Consider the following 19,425-nt stretch of genomic DNA (forward strand, 5'->3'; position numbering starts at 1 on the left):
TCCCCAGAAGTGGAATTGCTGGATCTTAAGGCAGTTACATTTCTAATTTTTTAAGGGAACTCCATACTGTTTTTCACAGTGGCTGTACCAGTCTGCATTCCCACCAACGATGCACTAGGGTTCCCTTTTCTCCACATCCTCAGCAGCATTTCTTGTTTGTTGATTTATTGATGATGGCCATTCTGACAGGTGTGAGGTGATATCTCAGTATGCTTTTAATTTGCATCTCTCTGATGATTAGTAACATTGGGCATCTTTTCATATTTCTATTGGTTATCTGTATGTCCTCTTTGGACAAGTGTCTATTCAGGTCCTTTGCCCATTTCTTAAATTGGATTGTTTGTCTTTCTGGTGTTGAGTTGTGTAACTTCTTCGTACATTTTGGAGAGTAACTTATTAAATATATCACTGGCAAATATGTTTTTCCATTCAATGGGTTCCCTTTTCATTTTGTTGATTGTTTCCTTTGCTGTGGAAAAGCTTTTCAGTTTTATGTAGTCCAATTTGTTTATTTTTTCTTTTGTTTTCTTTGCTTGAGGGGATAAATAAACAAAAATATTTCTAAAAGAGATGTCTGAGATTTTACTGCCTAAAGTTTTACTGTCTATGTTTTCTTCTAGGATTTAAAAAAAACTTTCTTTTAAAGATTTTATTTGTTTATTTTTATTTTTTAATAATTTTTAAAGATCTTATTCATTTATCTTTAGAGGGGAAGAGAAGAAGAGAGGGAGAGAAATATCAATGTATGGTTGCCTCTCATGTGTCCCCTGTTGGGAACTGGCCTGCAACCCAGGCATGTGCCCTGACTGGGAATTGTGAACCGCTATCCTTTGGTTCACAGGCCAGTGCTCAATCCACTGAGCTACACCAGCCAGGGCTCATCTAGGATTTTTATGGTTTTGCAACTTACATTTCAATCTTTTATTCATTTTGAGTTTATTCTTGTATATGGTGCAAGTTGGCAGTTTATTTTCATTTATTTTGTATATATCTATCCAATTTTCCCAACACCATTTATTGAACAGACTGTTTTGCTCCATCGTATGTGTCTGAGTTTCTGTATCTGTAAAATGAAGATCATAATATCTACCTTGTGTGATTGACATCAGGGTTAAACTACCTTCTGTGGTTGACATCACAATTAAACAAGTCCTTAGCAAATATTAGCCCCTAATAGTAGTTTTAATATTAATATTATTATCTCATAGATACCATGAATTATATAATCAATCATATTTTTCTCTTTGCCCTGGCTACCCCAAACTCGAAGTGAAATTTGTGGCTAACTTCCAGTTAATGAACCTGGTGACATTTTTTATTACTTTGTTGTGAAGGTTGAGTCCTCACTGTATTCCTGGTATAATGTCATTCTTATTTTTTTATTTGCTCACCTTTCTTTTTAGCTTCAACTTATTTTTAATATTCTTTCAATTTTATGTCATTGTGTAGCAGAGAGCATCCTGGAATAGGCCATGCAGCCATCATTCCCCTACAGAAGTCACCATTGTTGTTGACTGCCTGAGAATTTGACATTCATTGATACTTCCTTTTGCATAACAATTCCGTATTCACTCGGCACATTATAGTGTGTTGCATTCACATTTTGCTAAGGAAAAGTCTTTCTTAAGGACCGATGGAGGCGTGTGAGTACCTACACATGTGTGAGTGTGTGTGTGAGAGAATATGAATGATGTAGCCACTGCCCCACCCTTCTTTCATCACCTTTTCTCCACCTTATATATGACTTGGTTTAGGCTTGATTTCCCTCCACAAGAGAGAAATCATTTACTTTAATTTGACAGAGAAATATAGTCCATCCATGAGCTGTTGGGCATCAGTCCAAGTAGGACAATTCTGTGCAAACCTTGTTAAGCCCGCTGCTGATCACATTCCTATGTGTGATGGCAAACTGTCTGTGTTATTCTGAAAGCCAAGGGGAGTTACCTTTGAAAATACTCATTCATTTCAGTGAGTTTCAGCAGACTTTGCTTCCTTATCATATTCTCACTGGCCCCACAGCATTGAGAAAATCCTGGCCAGCACTCTGTTCTTTGCTCCCACATGCTCCACAGAGGAGCTTACGGGAGTGTGCCTGCAGGAATGCTTGGCTCTCATTACCTTTGTATGAAATACTCTTTGAAATTTCGAATTATATATTCCAACTATTTGCAATGAAATGAGCTCATAAGAGTAATTTCTGCATGAGGTGTATATAGTAAGGATTTAAGAACTAATGATAAGTGATATGGTTAAATATGCTTGACATTGTGTTGCACTAACTTTACATTTGCTGTGTGACCGATTAGAAATACCACATGAGGTACATGTTATCTTCAAATCAGAGTTCAGAGTGCCAAGCAATTTGTCTGTAGTCACAAAGCTAGGAGAGGAAGGATGGGGACGTGCCAGACATTTGCCCCTGGAACCCATTCACTTCCACCAGCACACACACAGAGCTGCCTTAAAATCCAAAAGTTTAATTTGCTCACTCTCAGATTGCAATTGGTTATTGCAATTCTGCTATCTTTTACCTTAATCTCATCTCATTTAGCTCAATAAACCACCTTTGCTATTTTAGGGTCTCTCATCTGTTGGATGAATGCCAGTAGATCTGAAAATTGGTATACAGGGGGATATAGCTTACGGCAATAGGAAATTCATAATCTATCCCATTTTTTAGTGGTTTGATAATCATACATGGGTCCAGAAAGAACAATATCATACTTTTTATGTTTCCTTTCAAGTGATAAAAATAGCTGTATGTAGTTGGAAAATTATATCCCTGCACCAGCATTGCTTAGTCTTTGGAGTTGCTGTCAGCTGTGCATTCTCTTCCCTTTATATTTGGTTGTATCTGCAGTGCCAACAGTCGCTTCATAAACCAGATCTTTGACCAGCCTTGAGTTGTTTTCTGGGTGCTTAAAGCTCTTTCTCACTGTTGAAGATTTCACTGCAGGACTTCCATCAACATGTTATCTGTGTTTTTATCAAGTGAGCTCCTTCTCTGTCAAAATTCATGGTTATTTTTTTGAACATTGTTAGTGTTACCTGCTATTTGGACTTATTGCTACAGTACAGAGCTGTTTTCTATATCAAATTTAGGGTTTGCAACCAAGGGAAAATCTTTTTCATACATGTTTACATAGTCTTCTAACATTTCTTACCCAAAATTGGAAAGTTGTTAGTATTACGTCCTTTAAACAAATCCACTATGTTTCTTTGAACCTGTTAAAACTGAATGAAAGGGAAGTTTAAATTACCACTTTCTGTCAAGCTGAAATATTGAGTTGATGCTGTATTTTTGTAGTGTGTTTCTGTTCCCAGGGGATTGTTTAATTGACCGGTTTTGTTAAGTGTGTTACAGAAGACAGTATCCAAAGCTGCTAATTTCACTGTCATGCCTGGAGCTAACAACTAAGAGAAAGTTAGAAAGCTGGAAGAGGCCCTTTAAAAGGTCTGAGGTCCCTTGACTCTGCCCTATTGAACATTAATCAGTGATTAGGAGGAAGATACAGGAAGCATGCTTATCAAATTAGCAAATGACCCAAGTCCTAGGAAGGATGGCTAACACCTGAATGACAAAATCAGGATTCGAAAAACTCTCAACAGGATGGAGTGATGCACTGAAAACAGGAGATGGGGTTTAGTGACAATAAATGCATGTCCTGTGTTTGCATTCAGAAACTCACTCACCTACACAGGAGAGGAGAAGTGGCTCAATCGCAGGGATGGGAATTTTAGGCTCATATGGGGGGTTTCAAGCTCCTAGAAGCTCAAAAGGTACCAGCACTCTCCTCAGACTGCTAAAAGAGCACCAGGTCCAAGGAAGTAGCCAGATGAATTTAGTTCTTTTTTTAAAATTTTTTAATTCAATTATTGTTCAAGTACAGTTTTCTGTCCTTTACTCCCATCCCAGCCCACCCCTCCCAGTGCTCCCCACCTCCCTCCCATTTCCACCCACTCCCTAGTTTTAGTCCATGTGTCCTTTATACTTGTTCCTCTAAATCCTTCCTCTTTTTCCCCTGAAATTCCCTCCCCTCTCCGCTCTGATCACTGTCCCCCTGTTCTCTATCTCAGTGTCTTTGTTTTTATTTTGCTTGCTTGTTTGTGTTGTTGTTTAGCTTCCTGTTAAAGGGGAGATCATATGGTATTTGTCTTTCAACATCTGGCTTATTTCACTGAGTATAATGCTTTCCAGTTCCATCATGCTGTTGCAAAGGGTAGGAGCTCCTTCTTTCTTTCTGCTGCGTAGAATTCCATTGTGTATATGTACCATAGTTTTTTTGATCCATTTAGTTCTTGAAGTCCTTCTTTAGGAAAAGTGCTGATAAACCTGTGAGTGTTCAGAGAACTCCTGCCAGGATGGTGTCTTCCTACCTTCCAGTAGGACGAAGTGAGGGGAGCAAAGCATGTTTTGCCTGGAGAAATGAAGACTTAGAGCATGATAACTCTTTCCAAATAATTAGCTTTCCTGTGCTAAAGCTGAGTTTTACTATTTCTTCAGAGGGTAGAGCTAAGACAAATGAGTAGATATTTAAAAAAGCAGAGTTTGGGCCTTCATAAAGGGGGATGGTCCACATGGTAGAGATGCTTTTTAAAATTCTAAGTGCCTCACCTGTTCATAGCTGTCTGTCTGGAAGGTTGTAGAACTGACATAAGCATTTGGATGGCAGTTGGCCAGGTGACCTCCAACATATATTTTACCTGAGGTTGTGCAGTTGCTCTTTTATTTGTCTTCTTGCTGCCAGGGCATACACTGCAGAGGTAGTGAAATAATGCTTGTATTTTTGTGTGTTCTTTACTAAAACCCTTAATTTTTACCATTGGCAAGTAATTATAATTCATATAATTAATAGCATTACATAATAGATAGCAGAGTTTTCATAATACACTGTAATTGATATGGTCAGTTTAATCATTTATTTTTGAAATGTGAAACATTGGGGGAAAGATTTAATACTATAATAATTGAAGGGAACAGGAAACATTTAAGGATGTGGGTTGGGACTCAAACTCATCAGGGTGCCCCAGGATGCTGAAATAGCTGAATTTCTTTCTTTATGCTTCATTTTATTTTATTCTTTTTAAAAAAAATTAAGTGGCCTCCTTTCTAGCACCAAAATTTAGCAGATGTTTACCACATGCTTAGTTTTTAATTTATAATTTATTCTTGCCTTAAAAAAGTGTGGACTATAAGCAAATTTATAGTCTCTTTTAATTTTGAGAACTCAAATATCTAAAGTATTAATGTAAAACCAGTTTCTAAGTTAGATTTAGAATAATCCTTAGAAAAATATTTTGCAGTTTAAGTCCATGGTCTCTATGCATTTTGTTTCCCTATAATTATGCCAGGGTTGTGATGAAAACATTTCTCTTTTAATTTGGGGGGACAAATTATAATGGCTTTTTTATTGAAAATACATTGAACATTTTGGGTGGTTCTATTAAAGTTTTGAACACAAGATCAATTATTTCAAATTCCTATGAATCTGGAAAATATGAATTATGAATTTGCTTAGGTCTTACATTGAATTGGATTTTACAAATATTGTTTTTTGTGGTGAACAGAGTAATACAGTAGTCAAGACATGGTTAATACCATTCTTGTGCTTAGCAAGGGTACAGTAGGCTCAAGTTCCACTTTCCAGTACAAAGGTCAAATCAAATTTAGTTAGCATCAAGTAAGTTTATGGTTACTTGTCGTCATCATAGATTTTTCCAGAGATCTGGTGTTATTTACATTACTTTTCATTTTGTTACATTTTAGGAGGTTGCCTCTTTGATGAGCCATATAGCACCTGTGGATATAATCAAGCTGAAGATGATGACTTCAACTGGGAGCAGGTGAACACCTTGACCAAACCAACTTTTGATCCATGGATGCCATCAGGTTTGCATTTAGTTCTGAAGTTTTTGTTGTTATTTGATCAAAAGTTCACAAGAGTATGGGGCCCTGGCTGGTGTAGCTCAGTGGATTGAGCGTGGGCCTGAGAACCAGATGATCGTGGTAGATTCCCAGTCAGGGCACATGCCTGGGTTGCAGGCCAGTTCCCAGCAGGGGACACAGGAGAGGCAACCATACATTGATATTTCTCTCCTTCCCTTCCTCTCTAAAGATAAATAAATTTTAAAAATCTTTAAAAAAAAGTTCACAAGGGTTCACAAGAGTTCACAATATTTAATCACAGTAAATATTCACTGGGTATTGGTTGATGAGTAAGGGTGTTGGTCTTTGAGTGTGGTGGTCAAGGGCAGATAAATGAAAATGCTACTACAGTTAAGAGGACCAGTTACAAAGATTACTTTGTCTCTCTTTCTTTAGATACTAATTAAACCTTACTTCCTTTACATTTGAATACACCTGAGCTAGATTAGTAGGTATTTCCCAAGTAATCCTTTTCTAAATGGCAGATACAGGAACTAGATTGATGTCTCTTCTGGCAGGTGTGTCTAGTGAATGGCACTCTAGGTGGGAAATTGAAATGACAAAATCTCAGCCACAAATTGGAGACCTTGGGGAGTAATTTAAACTGTCCTCAGGGGCTCACCTGGCACCTGGCAGAGCTGGGGGTATGCCAGTGATCTTGAAAGCATTCTGCAGACAAAATGATGATACCAACATGTGGATACTCTTACCCCTGTATAAGTGCTTAGTAAATTTTCTGATGAATAAAGGACATTTTGTTCCACTGAAGACCAGCAAGAGTTCTACCTTATATTCAGAAGGAAGAGTAAAAAGATGATGGTTAGTGATTTCTAATTGGAAATTGGAAAGCTTGATAATTTTAATGGACACCCTGTTCAGGATGTAGTGTTGGGCATTTTTAAAATGTTAGATTTGCAGATTTATTTTATAAATGGGGTGAAAAATGTGCCCCATTCTGGATTCAGATTGTAAAATGTGTTATTCTGATTTGGATTTCTGCTAAAATATATTTGTACTTTTTAGTGATTGTAAACTTCCTTATTAATTCGCCTAAATGTAGCAATAATTGCATTCAGTAATTTTGTAAAGGTAGCTTTAAACATGAAATAGAGTCCACTGTTGTTCTTGACTAAGCTTTAACAGTTATGATACCCACATGTTCTTGTCATCTCTTTCCCACATTCAGTTCCTTAAAACTTCAAAGAAAGGAACATTGAGCTTTTTATGGATTTGCTGAACTCCAAAACCTTTCTAGCTCTTGGTTACCTACCCATGGCTGACAATCTCCTTTTTTTGTCTCTCTCTTCTTCTTGTGCATATGTGTGCTTTTTGAATATGACTTGTGTTTGAATCAGTGGTGGTAGTTCAGTTGTTTTTTTCTCAGGTTCCAGTTCCTGTTTTTGTTCTTGTCTGCTATGGGGAAAGGAAAAAAGAAGAGCAGAACAGTGCTGCCTTTCTTTCCTCCCCTGTGGAGCTCTGCTTTTCCAAACAGGCTTTTCACCCTGAAGGCCTTTCGGTCAGTGTCAGCTGTTCTCTCTGGAGGATCTAGCCTGCACCCAGTGAGGCTGGAGATGGATGAGGCTGTGGTCCTAAGAAGGGTACTCATATTTAGTCCTCATAGATTTCTCCACAAGAGTTCACACAGGCTTTCTTTATTGTCTTTTAATTTGGTGATCAATTTGTAATTTTTCTTGTTAGGTAGTTGATTTTATTGTTGCGGTCCTTTAGATTGCAGCCTGACTTGGAAAAATTGGCTTTTACACCAGACCCCCATATTGCAATATCTTCTTCAGCTTCCACTGGTTCTGTTTTTGTTAGACCATTACAAAGTTCTTCTTAAAAAGGAAGGGGAAGATTCGCTTCGCTTCTCATCACCGTCTTGCCCTTTTCTTCCTATGATGTCCCATACTGCAATCTCAGACTAAGTTGTCCAAGTTTTAAATACAGAAAGGATGGGACCCTAGCAGAGGCCATTACAAAAATGGTATTAAAGATCAAAAACCAATTATATTCTGAAACAATCAATTGGGTAATTGAGGGAACAGAGGGGAAGCAATTTTCCATGTATCTGCTTTTTAAGGCTCTCTGGCTTGTGGAAGAATGAAGTAAGGGTATTGTTATGCATTCTAACACTTTTTCAGTTCCATATCATTTCTGGTAGTTACAGATGGTGCACCTTCAGCCCCCACTCCCGAACAGGTTGTAAGTCATTATTGGGATGTGCGGGTGGTTTGGATCTCAGCAGGAAGATGGGGAAAGGTGAGTGGTCCAGTTTCTCTACCTCTCTGTGCCTGTGGGCATGGTCCAGATAAAACACATTTTAGTTGAAATGTGATCATTGTTCCATTGATAATTATTCCATAGGATTAAAATTTTGCCTTAATATAGAACTTCAAATGCTAGTATTTTTCCTATTATGTATTAAACAAAGTTTAGATATTAAAATTTTTTTGAGCCCTAGTATTTGGTAATCATGATGCTAATTACTGTGGAGGATGAAGGGTTATAAGAAATTATTCTTTCTCCCTCAGAACTTACCTGCTTGGGAAAAAAGTTACAAAAATGCAATTAGTGAACAATCTGAAATGGTATATAGTCTTATATATACACACAATATATATATATATAGTATATAATATATTATACATACCATATAATAAACTCATACATATATTTAATATTCTATATTTATATAAAATACAAATACATAAAATATATTATATATTATACATCACATATATAGCATGTGTATATACTATATATATATTATATACATGGCTTAAAGTGTTCTAAGAGCTGTCTTCTTACTATAAGCCCAATATGCTATAAAGGATATGAACTAGTGCCCAGCCGACCTATGCACCTAAAGTCAGAAGTTAAATTCTCAGTGAAATATCATTGTTAGAAGAAAGTAAATATCATCTTACAAATTAGCATATGGTATCCTAAGGTATGAATTTTAAACTGAGTTTTCAAAATGTATATATAGCCTTGAGTTTTAAATAATATTGGGTTCAAGGGTTTTCTCCTATTTCTTCTCCTTCTTTCTTCTCATCTTCTTCCTCCTTCCTTTCCATCAATATACAAATATATATAACACAATTTATTTGTTTCCAAAACACATTCCAAAGGTGGTCCTTTTACATTAAAACACAAACTAGTTTTATGAATTTCTCAGGATAAACAGGTGGCAAAATCAGATACCACTGTAATTCTTTGAGGTTAATATTTTAAACCTTTATGTAAAATATTATTGGATTTGTTCTTGCACATGTATGTGTACTTGGTCTCACGTATGTAGGCTGGTTCTGTGGTGCCTTGGACCAAGGCTTGGCAAGCTGTGTCCCACAGAGCAAATCCAGCCTGCTGCCAGTTTATGTATGGCTTGCAAATTAAGCATGGTATTTACACTTTTGAATGGTTGAAAAATCTAAATAATGATAATATGTTGTGACACATGAAATTTAGACTTCAGTGTCCATGAGCAAAATTTTATTGGCACACAACTGTACCCATTTGTTAAACATTGTCTGTGGCTGGTGCTAAGCTCCCACAGCAGAGTGCATAGTTGCAGTAGATGGGGCAGTGTCCACAAAGCCGGGGTATTTTCTGTCTGGCTCTTTACAGGAAAACTGTTAACCTCTGTCTTAAACCATTTTGGCACCAGCACGTATATGTTGCTTTGGACTCTTCATTTATATTGTTACTGTTTCTATACTTATGATTATTAATATGCAAACATTATTTCACATTTTGCCTCACTTTCAGATTGTATGTTTTGCAAACATTGGGCTATTAAAATCAGCAAGAAAAAAAACATGATGATTAGGGTTTTCTCTTTCGCATAAATTTGCTATCTATTAAAAGCATTGTGATTTTCTGTATTGTTTTAGTCACAGAATTCTTATTGAAACTATTGTGATTCTAAGAATCAAATAATCTATCAAGATGAATTTAAAAATTATGACAGTGAGAGACTAAAATTTTTATACTAATTTTTAAATTTACTCTAATTAAAATTTTACTTTTACTGTCTACTTTGAAATAGGTGTTCCAGTGTGTAGGGTTTGTTTTTCTTTATCTTCATGTGTGAGATTAGTTTTAGCCACATTTTAAAAATTTAAATACAGTCTGGAGCTTTATACAAGCTTACTGAATAACTACTCTGAGGCTGTGACATTGGCTCTGGAAATGCATATACAGGGCAGATAAGTACCAAATTATTTACATTTCTGTATTTGAAGTCAACATTTATGTTATAATAGGTTATACTTTTGCAGCTAGCTTTGAATTATACAGTTTTTCTGATGGTGAAACTATGCCACACACAGTTAATTTATGATTAATTGATCTCCATCAGCGGGGGCGGGGGGATTTTGTTAAATTTTTTCATAAGGATTACCACTTTAAGCACAGAAACCCTTGATGTCGTAACCAGTTAACATCCAGGTGCATTTCATTAGTGCTGGTTCATGCTGACACTTTATGTACTGTAGTATACATATTAATTATCAGATTAGATTTTATGATACAAAAACACCTACACACTTTGACAATAGTTGACTTTTTAACATCCTCAAGTTATTTACTTACATCAGTTAAAAGATTTTTATCTTACAAAACTATAGATACTTTCAAATTCAAAACCTAATGTAATAAAATCAATACTTTTCTACAGTAATAAGGCCTATCTCCTTACTCAACATGACATGTGGAAAAGAAGGCAGAATTCAAAATTACATTATTCTAAACTTTACTGTTGTATTGACATTCCCAAACCTTTGACAGAACTTAATTCAATGCTCATTTACTGAGAAGTTCTGATATATCTGATTTTGTGCCAGACTATAGGCAACTTATAGTCTGGTACAAAGGGCATCTTTATATCCTCAACAAACAGCATGATTTGTAGATCTTAGTATGTTTTCAGAATGAGAACAGAAAGTGCACAGTTTCCTGTACCAGGGAGCTTGCAGTCTGGTAGAAAGATGAGACCCATTTCAGACTTTGAACCTGTAGAAATGTAAGATAATAAGTTTGTTATGATATGGTTGTTTTTCCATAATTTTATTAAACTATGGTGATATCACTTATTTGTCATGATATGATTGATATTTTTATATTTTATTAAACTCTAATGGTAACCTAGTGTTTGGTTCTAGAAAATGGATATTTTACAAGCCCCATGGTTTATGTATAAGAATATGTGGCCGTGTTTTATTAAAAAATAAATAATAAGTTTATTTATAATGTAAAAATATAAAGATAGCTTATGGCCAGAAGCATTTGATGCCCATAAAATTGATATTTATTTCTGCATACATGGTGCCCTTAAGATATCATGCCTCTAAAAAGGCTATAATTAAGTGAATTTGGATCCCAGTGCTGGGAAAATGAAATGTTATGCTTAGTGCTTTTCTGCTAGCATAGCATGTGTCTAGGGGAAGCTCATTTAGCCTCCCACATCTGAGCTTTGCATATTGCAAATTGGGAGTGTTGTTTCTGATCCTTATGGAAATGGTGTGACTAAGGGTTGGATCATCTCTCTGGGAGGCCATATGAAAGGCAGAGAGAGGGGGGTGCTGGGATAGAAGAGCACTATGCACTCTTAGTGTGATGACCCAGAAAACAGAAAAAAAATGACTGTCTGTGTTTGTGTAGAGTCAGTTTCGCACTTGGGAAAATGATGGATTGACAGACAGAGGGGTTGAAGTTTTCTCTTTGGGTGCCTCCATCATGCATATTCCTCCTTCTAGGGAAGATTTCCTACTTATTTATACTTCGGGGCTTATACAGGGCTTAGTGACTGAAGAAAAGGCTAATAAAAAAGGCTTGAAAAGATAGTTTCCCTACTTAAATTTCAGAGTGTAACTAGTGAGTAACATTTTTGGCACAGAATATTTAGACAGTTGTCTAATTATCCCATTCGCTCCTAGAATTTTGTCAACATTCAACAAATATTTATTAAACACCTGGTATGTGACAGGCACCGGTGGAGATTCTTAGCACTCGTCGCCGGGTGAGCCAGATAGGATCCCCTCCCTGGTGCACTGCATGCTCTCAGTGTGGTGAGATTGTCTTTGGATTGTCAAAAAATTGTAGCCTTTAAGACCATGTTTTCCATCGTTTATTAACGACTTTCTGGAAATGAATACTTTAAAAGTAATATAAAATTTAGTTCACCAGACCCAGTACATTATAGCATCAAATTCAGCTTTCCAGTATGCTTTACCTTTTTTTAAAAAGGGCAAAAACATCTAGATTGCACAGTGTAGCACCTTGTGATCATGCTCCTTTATAAACTAAAGTAATCTGGTACATATAAATGGCTCCTAGCAGTTGACAGAGTTTACTTTTTTGCTGTGTATCATTTGATCCTCATGATGACTGTGGGAGACTGGGTGGCATTACCTCTCTTTTATACCTTAGGAGACTGAAGATCAGAGGGATTAAACTTGTCTCAGGCTTCTAGGTAAGAGAAGCAGCCCCCATTTGTTGTTCTTCTGGGCGCCATAGAGTGATCTTCCCATGTGGGTGCATCATCTGGGAAGGGGGTTAGTTTCCATCCCAGGTGGCAACTCTCTGGATCTTGAAATGCACAGGAACACTAGTCGGGGCTGCTGGCCCAGCCCAGGTCAGATGCCTGCTCTCTTGTTTCACAGCTACTGACCGTGAGCAAGCTCTGAACCTCTCTCTGTCTCAGGCTCCTCATCCATAAACCATCAGTATATAATGCTAGCAATCTGTGTTTGTGGAGTGGTGGAGCTGCAGTAGCAGAGTCTCTGCCTGCCTGCCAATTCTGTCCTGTAGAGGAGACTGGCAGTCAGGTAATATGCAGAGAGACATGTAATGCAGTTGTGGACAGGCTAAGGGCTGTGAAGAAAGCCTGAATCAGGGGTAAGGGCTTAACAAGTAATGGGAGTGTGGTAGACAGGAACAGGTTCTCGGAGCAGAGACTGGAACCCAGTCAGGGACAAGTTGGCCGTAGAGGCTGAGTTATCCGGGTGGAGGGGAGAGTAGGTGCAAAGACTGAGGCAGGGATGAGCTCTCCTCAGGGAGTAAGGTAGTGGTCAGTGAAAGCTGTAGAAAGGTGTTAGAACCTACCTTGTAGGGTTGTGACCGGGTGAGACAAAAGAATCCACTTTAGGAACTTAGCCTTGGACCTGGCCCAGGAAATGTCCTCCTTTTATTACCGAGTAATCTGCAGAGTAATTTGGTATGAATTAATCTTTTAGCTTAATTTGTACTCTCTGTGAGGTCTAATTATTTTTTCTTTTAAATGTTACCAAATAAGAAACAGAATATATAGATCTTCATATAATATTTGAATGGGTTTAAAAAGCACACTGAAAGAATTCTATTAAAGTACCAACAATTTTTGTCATCACAGTAGGATTTGGGATGACTGTGTTATCATTTCTATTTTAAATATTTTTATGATAAAGTACAACTTTATAATGAAAACTGACACTTAAAAATTGGGGGGAGGTCATTGAATTTGGCATGATTTTAGTTTATGTTCAGTGCTTCCAGTCACTGAAATCAGGAATGGAAAACAGTTTAGCTGTCCTTGAGTATCTCATTCAGGTGTCCCACAGGTAGTGAGGGGCTGCCTGACACGTAGCTGTCGGACAGTCCCTGACGGATGCTCTCCCTCACTACAGCTCCCTCACATGACTCTGCTGAGGCTTAGACTGGGTTCCCAGTTAGCTTTCAAACAGTGAATGCTGAGACACAGTGAAAAAAATGAACTAAAATTGTATTCTGTCAGCAGTTTCTAAGTTAAAAAATTTAGAAAAGTAACTAAAGCTGATAATAAAAAATCCACTTTGGTTGAGGATAGTTCCTAATTAAATGGCACATGGCTCTGGGTAGCCTCATTTTAACATAGTGTAAATAATTTGTTCCACTCAAAGGTAAAAATGTAACAAAATTTACCCTATTTAACTGTTTTTAAATGTACAGTTCAGTGACATTCAGTACATTCATATTGTTGTACAACCATCTCTACCATCCATCTCCAGAACTTTTTATTTGTCCAAACTGAAACTGTACCCATTAAATACTAATTACCCATTCTCCATTTTCCCCTTTATAAGCTGATAAACTGGATTTCAGCCTCTTGGTGCTCTTATATGCATACACATGAATCAGTGATTTGTGTTGAAGGAAACAGGTTTTTATTAATAGGGTTCCAACCTTGGTGCTAAGGGCACTCCTGCTCAGAGCCTTTCTCTCCTACAAGACCCAGAACTTCCCATGCTCCCCAAAAGGCTACAAGCCAAAACCAGTCCTAGAAGTTCCCCACGTCCTTCTCTGTCCTTCTCTGTCCTTAAGCCAGCCACACAAACAGATCTCCATCCCCTCTGCAATGTGCACGTGTGGGTTCCAGACTCACCATCCTGTTAGAGCAGCTCTCGCCTTCAGGATCTGGGGTGCTCTGTTACCAGCTTCTCCATGTAGTGGTCTAGGAACCATGTGCCATGCTACACTGGATCATGGTGTCTCAGATGCTGGACACCATGGTCCAGGGGATGGGCTTCCAGGAGTGGGCTTCTATCCTCTGTGGGCTCTAGACCCCTGGTGGGCCCTGCATCTCCTGGTCTCATAAGCACTCCCATTCACTTGGGGAGCCCAGAACTTCCAAATGCCAAAAGCCAGAGGGAAAGGGCTTGCACCAAGCTCCAAATTCCTGTATCAAGAGCCCCTGTACCAAGAGAGTGACGTCCTTCAGAAATGCAGAAGTCTACAGCTCAGGACCCCTGGCTACAGTTCAGCTCCAACCATCTCTCACAAGTGTGTGTGCACCAGCCTGAGCCCTCTCACAGCATCAGTTTCTCTCCTCTGAAGCTGCCTTTACTCCAGCCACCTGCTCACCAGTGAGTCTATGTTTAGCCAGGCAGGTCCCTGGCAGCCAACTCTGTCACTGTCTTCTGTGTGGGAGGGGCTCTGAGGATGTTTCCAACAGGTCTCCAAGACCTCCAGCCCTTCAGACAGACCCAAAGACAGACCTCATGTTGTTTTGGTGTGCTCCAGTTTTAAAGGCTTGGCTCAGAACTTCCTGCTTGGCTGAACATCCAGCTCTTTCTATGGTATCTTAGTGTCTGCCATTTTTGTCAGCTCCCCAGTGTCTTTGACCTTCTTTCTGCTGCCATCTTTATTCAGGGCAAGTGTTCCCAGCCAAGCATGCACAGGCGTCTAGGGTGAGCATCCAGCCCCCACAGCTCACACACAAGGCGCTATATGAGTTTCCCCCTGGCTATGTTATGAGTCACTCTGCCAGAGCACTTTCTCACAGTCACATACACAATTTGCCTCAGGCAGTGGCCTTCTTCTGTAGCTCTCCCCTCTAGGAAGTTAATCTTGTTGAGACCAGCTGCTATGTTATGTAGTGTGCCTCAAACATTTTGCTTTCTGCTCTGATGGCACCCTTCCCTGCCCGCCTCTGCCTTCTTGCAGGATTTTGGAGGGATGGTGGGGTTCCCCTGCTTTCCATGAACCCATGCTCTGACCTGCTGTGTTACACCATCCTCTGTTAACTGCCACTCTACTTTCTGTCTCTGAATTTGACCTCTCTAGGTAACCCCTATAAGTGGGTTCATACAGTGTTTGTCCTTTTGCATCTGGCTCATTTTACTTGGCATGGTTTCAGTGATTCAGTTTTTACATGCAAAAACTTTCAAGATCAGGGCATTTTTTAAAGCATCTTGATTTTCAATAGTTAAGTGTTTCAATGGGGCCAGTATATTATGTATGACAACTTATTTCAATAGTTTATATTCAGTGTCCAAAATATGCTCTTAAATTTGTTCTTATTTCCTGTCTTGGCTGATTGAAAACTGTTACAAAAAGTAAGAACAGTGGCTAAGCTATTTTCAAATATTTGCTAAAAAGTATACAAATGAGCCTGTATATATAAATATGTGTTTTTTAAATGGGTTTATTTCTTGCTTAATTTCCCGTAGAATTGTATAAAGTGACATCATAAAAGTAATGTGAGGTCCAGTAATGGAATAAACAGGCTGGTCAATCATGACAACATTGTAATCTCTCAGAATCTGAGTTGAGGAGGAGGTGAGAAGTGCAAGAAGCGAGGTCCAGGGTACTGGGATGATGTGGTGGTTCTTACAGTGAGCTGGAGAAAATGGCACAGCACTCACATACCCACGGTTTGGTCAGCACTCACATATCCTGCATTCTGCCTGTTATTCCCCTAGTGCAAGGCACCTCGAGCTGCATGGGCCCGGTCAAGTTGTTGGAATGGAGAAACTCTCTTTGGCAGTAAAAGTCCAGAGAGGGGACACTGGGTTTTTATATAAACCTTGGAAAGTCTTGCAGTCTTCTAAGCACACATTCTTCAGTGGATTGCAGAAGCGTTGGGATGGGATGATTTGAAGATGATTTCTCTAAAGACCACAGAGCCTAAGGCTGGAGAAGACTTGCCACTTGGGTCTGGGGCTGCCCAGTAGCAGCCTGTCTTTGTGGAGGGTAGGATCCTGGGCCAGATAGTTTTGGATGATCACTGATAGTACAGCTTCAATGGTCATTGGTAGACTACTGGTGGCATTAAAGTTACCCTTGCACAGACACCCACATGGGGAAGGCCCTAGAAATATTGTGTTGCCTCAGGCTCCTGTTCCCCCTTCTCCTCCTGCTTAAGTCAGGCCAAATCTCCATAGGCCCAGGCTCCTCTTTAAGTACCTTCAGGACTTTCCATGTTCCAAGAAATGGAAGAGCTGAATAAATTGAAATAAGAAATGGTTCACCTTAAGTTGGAGAAGAACTCAGTCCTTTTTGAGAGCCCCAGCTGTTGTAAGGCACTGGATATGTGTGTTCCGGGCACTGGTGGTGTGGTGGTGAACTTCCTTCGGTCTTCCAGGAGACATACAAGTGGTGTGAGCATTGCTCTGGTGAGGCCAGGCTGCTGCCCAGGTAGAGACTAGTGGGTGAGGGCCAGTGGAAGGCCTCTTGGAGAAGGGGGCTCCTGATAGGGCCCATGACAGTATGAGGACAGAGCCAGAGCACGTGGGCATGCCAGGAAGAAGGAGGGAGCGCCCTGTGTCCTAAGGCAGTGAGTGGAGGGTGGTAGAGCACATGGCCTGAAGCTGCTGAGATCAGGAACTAGAAACATCACAGACTGGGGAGGGCGTGAGGTGGAGAGACAAGCTGGAGGAGACACTCTCCCCAAGCCCTGTGGAGCTGATGAAGAATGTGAAGCCAGGAGGTAATTTGACTTGATATCTAGCAAAGAGAGGGAAAAAAAAAGAAATTATTTGACTGTGTATGCTTAAAGGAAAATCCAAAGTTTCTCATAAAAGGGTCTCAGGAAAAGAGATATAAGGAAATTTGGTTAGTAAATAAATGCCACAAAGCATATGAATATGTAGGAGAATGCCCTTGTCATTAGGAGATTAATGCTCAATTATTTAGTGGTAAGGGCCTGGATGATTGTACAGAAAAAAAAGTGTGTGTATGTGTGTGCTGAGAGAAAGTATGTGTGTACAAATGTGATGTTAACAATTGTTAAGTCTAGGTTAAATATATATAACATTTATTAAACTGGTTTTTCAACTTCTCTATAGTTTTGAAACTGAGCAAAATTTGCTGTATATGTAGGAAAACAAAAGACAGGTGACTGAGGTACACCAACGCCATGCCATGCCACTGTGGTTCTTATCTATGGGTACATTTTAGGCAAAATGCCATCCCATCAAATCACATTGAAAATATTTACATTTATTTTTTATTATTTTTAATTCTTATTCAAGTACAGTTTTCTGTTTTATATTTCCTGCCCTGCCCCCCCCAGTGCTCCCCACCTCCCTCCCATTTCCGCCCCCCACCCTTAGTTATTGTCCATGTGTCCTTTATACTTGTTCATGTGAGTCCATCCCCTTTTCCCCTATGGTTCTCTCCCCTCTCCCCTCTGGACCCTGTCAGCCTGTTCCATATTTGAGTGTCATTGGTCATATTTTGCTTGCTTGTTTGTTTTGTTTTTTAGATTCCTGTTAACGGTGAGATCATATGGTATTTGTCTTAAACTGCCTGGCTTATTTCGCTCAACATAATGCTTTCCAGCTCCATCCATGATGTTGCAAAGGGTAGTAGTTCCTTCTTCCTTTCTGCAGCATAGAATTCCATTGTGTAAATGTACCATAGCTTTTTGATCCAGTCATTGACCGATGGGCATCTAGGTTGCTTCCAACTCTTGGCTATCGTGAATTGTGCTGCTATGAACATCGGGGGGCATAGGTTCTTTTGGATTGGTGTTTCAAGATTCTTAGGATATACTCCTAGTAGTGGAATTGCTGGGTCAAAGGCACGTTCATTTTTAGTTTTCTTAGAAACTTCCATACTGTTTTCCATAGTTGGTTGTACCAGTCTGCAATCCCACCAACAGTGAACCTGGGTCTCCCTTTCCCCACAACCTTTCCAGCACTTGCTGTTTGTTTCTTTGTTTATCATAGTCATTCTGACTACAGCAAGGGACATAAAGGAGAGAATAAACAAATGGGATCTCATCAAAATTAAAAGCTTCTGCATGGCTAAGGAAAACAGTATCAAGATACAAAGAGAAGCAACTGTTTGGGAAAACGTATTTGCCAATGATACCTCAGACAAAGGTTTAATCTCTAAAACATACAAAGAACTCACACGACTTCACTCTAAGAAGACAACTAACCCAATTAAAAAATGGGCAAAGGACTTGAACAGACACTTCTGCAAGGAGGACATACAGAGGATCCAGAGACACATGAAAAGATGCTCAATATCACTAGCTATCAGAGAGATGCAAATCAAAACCACAATGAGATACCACTTTACACCAGTCAGAAAATATTTACATTTAAAACCCTGGGTTGAGCCATGTCTTTCCTTTCTGAGCACATTGGGGTGATTCCTCGGTCTTTGCTGGAGAGCTTTAGTGCAGCTGATGGACCGACTTACAGTGACTGACCTCAGGGACATAATTTTAAGACTTTCTAAAATAGGACAGATGCTTCACACTGTGGTCTTATGCCTCAGTGGGTATATCAAGGATAAAGCTCTTTAACTATTGGTAGATATTTTGGTGACTAACTGAAACTTTATAAGAAGATGCATAAGTATTATTAAATTTTATATTTGGATCCATGCTTGCATTCATTTGTATTCAGTGTAAATTAATATAGAAAAGAATCATATAGACTTTCTTAGCAAACTCTGTGAAATGATTGTGCAGGTTGTTATTTTAAATAAATGGCCTCTAATGCATAGACTGATATTTTATTCTAGGAGATTTGTGATAAATTATATCTCAAAGTAATATTTAAAAGCTTAAGGGGTTGAAAGAGAAATAAATATGTCCATTTGATTAACTGTTGGCTGGACAATCATAAGTCCTCTCCAAGGGGGGCAGACAGATGGAGACAAGTGATCATGTTGCAGGCGAGTGTGCGAATCAGACGGGGGGTGTCGAGTGTGAACGTAGTGCTGCTCTCAGAGAGGGCGTCACTGGA

At 39.0% G+C, this 19,425-nt stretch overlaps 1 protein-coding gene across 9 annotated transcripts in view; it reads left to right on the plus strand.

Annotated features, from left to right (window-relative positions):
* Nucleotides 1-19,425, plus strand: part of PTPRM (protein tyrosine phosphatase receptor type M) — an 827,815-nt gene that overhangs the window by 205,322 nt on the left and 603,068 nt on the right. For all 9 annotated transcript variants that reach the window (XM_037050333.1, XM_037050337.1, XM_037050335.1 and 6 more), the window contains exon 2: nt 5,768-5,890. In XM_037050333.1, the coding sequence (XP_036906228.1) occupies nt 5,768-5,890 (123 nt within the window). The remainder of the gene's footprint in view (nt 1-5,767; nt 5,891-19,425) is intronic.

The sequence above is a fragment of the Sturnira hondurensis genome, unplaced genomic scaffold, assembly GCF_014824575.4.
Source record: "Sturnira hondurensis isolate 20B ecotype Veracruz unplaced genomic scaffold, ASM1482457v3 Scaffold0006713, whole genome shotgun sequence".
Classification (NCBI taxonomy): domain Eukaryota; kingdom Metazoa; phylum Chordata; class Mammalia; order Chiroptera; family Phyllostomidae; genus Sturnira; species Sturnira hondurensis.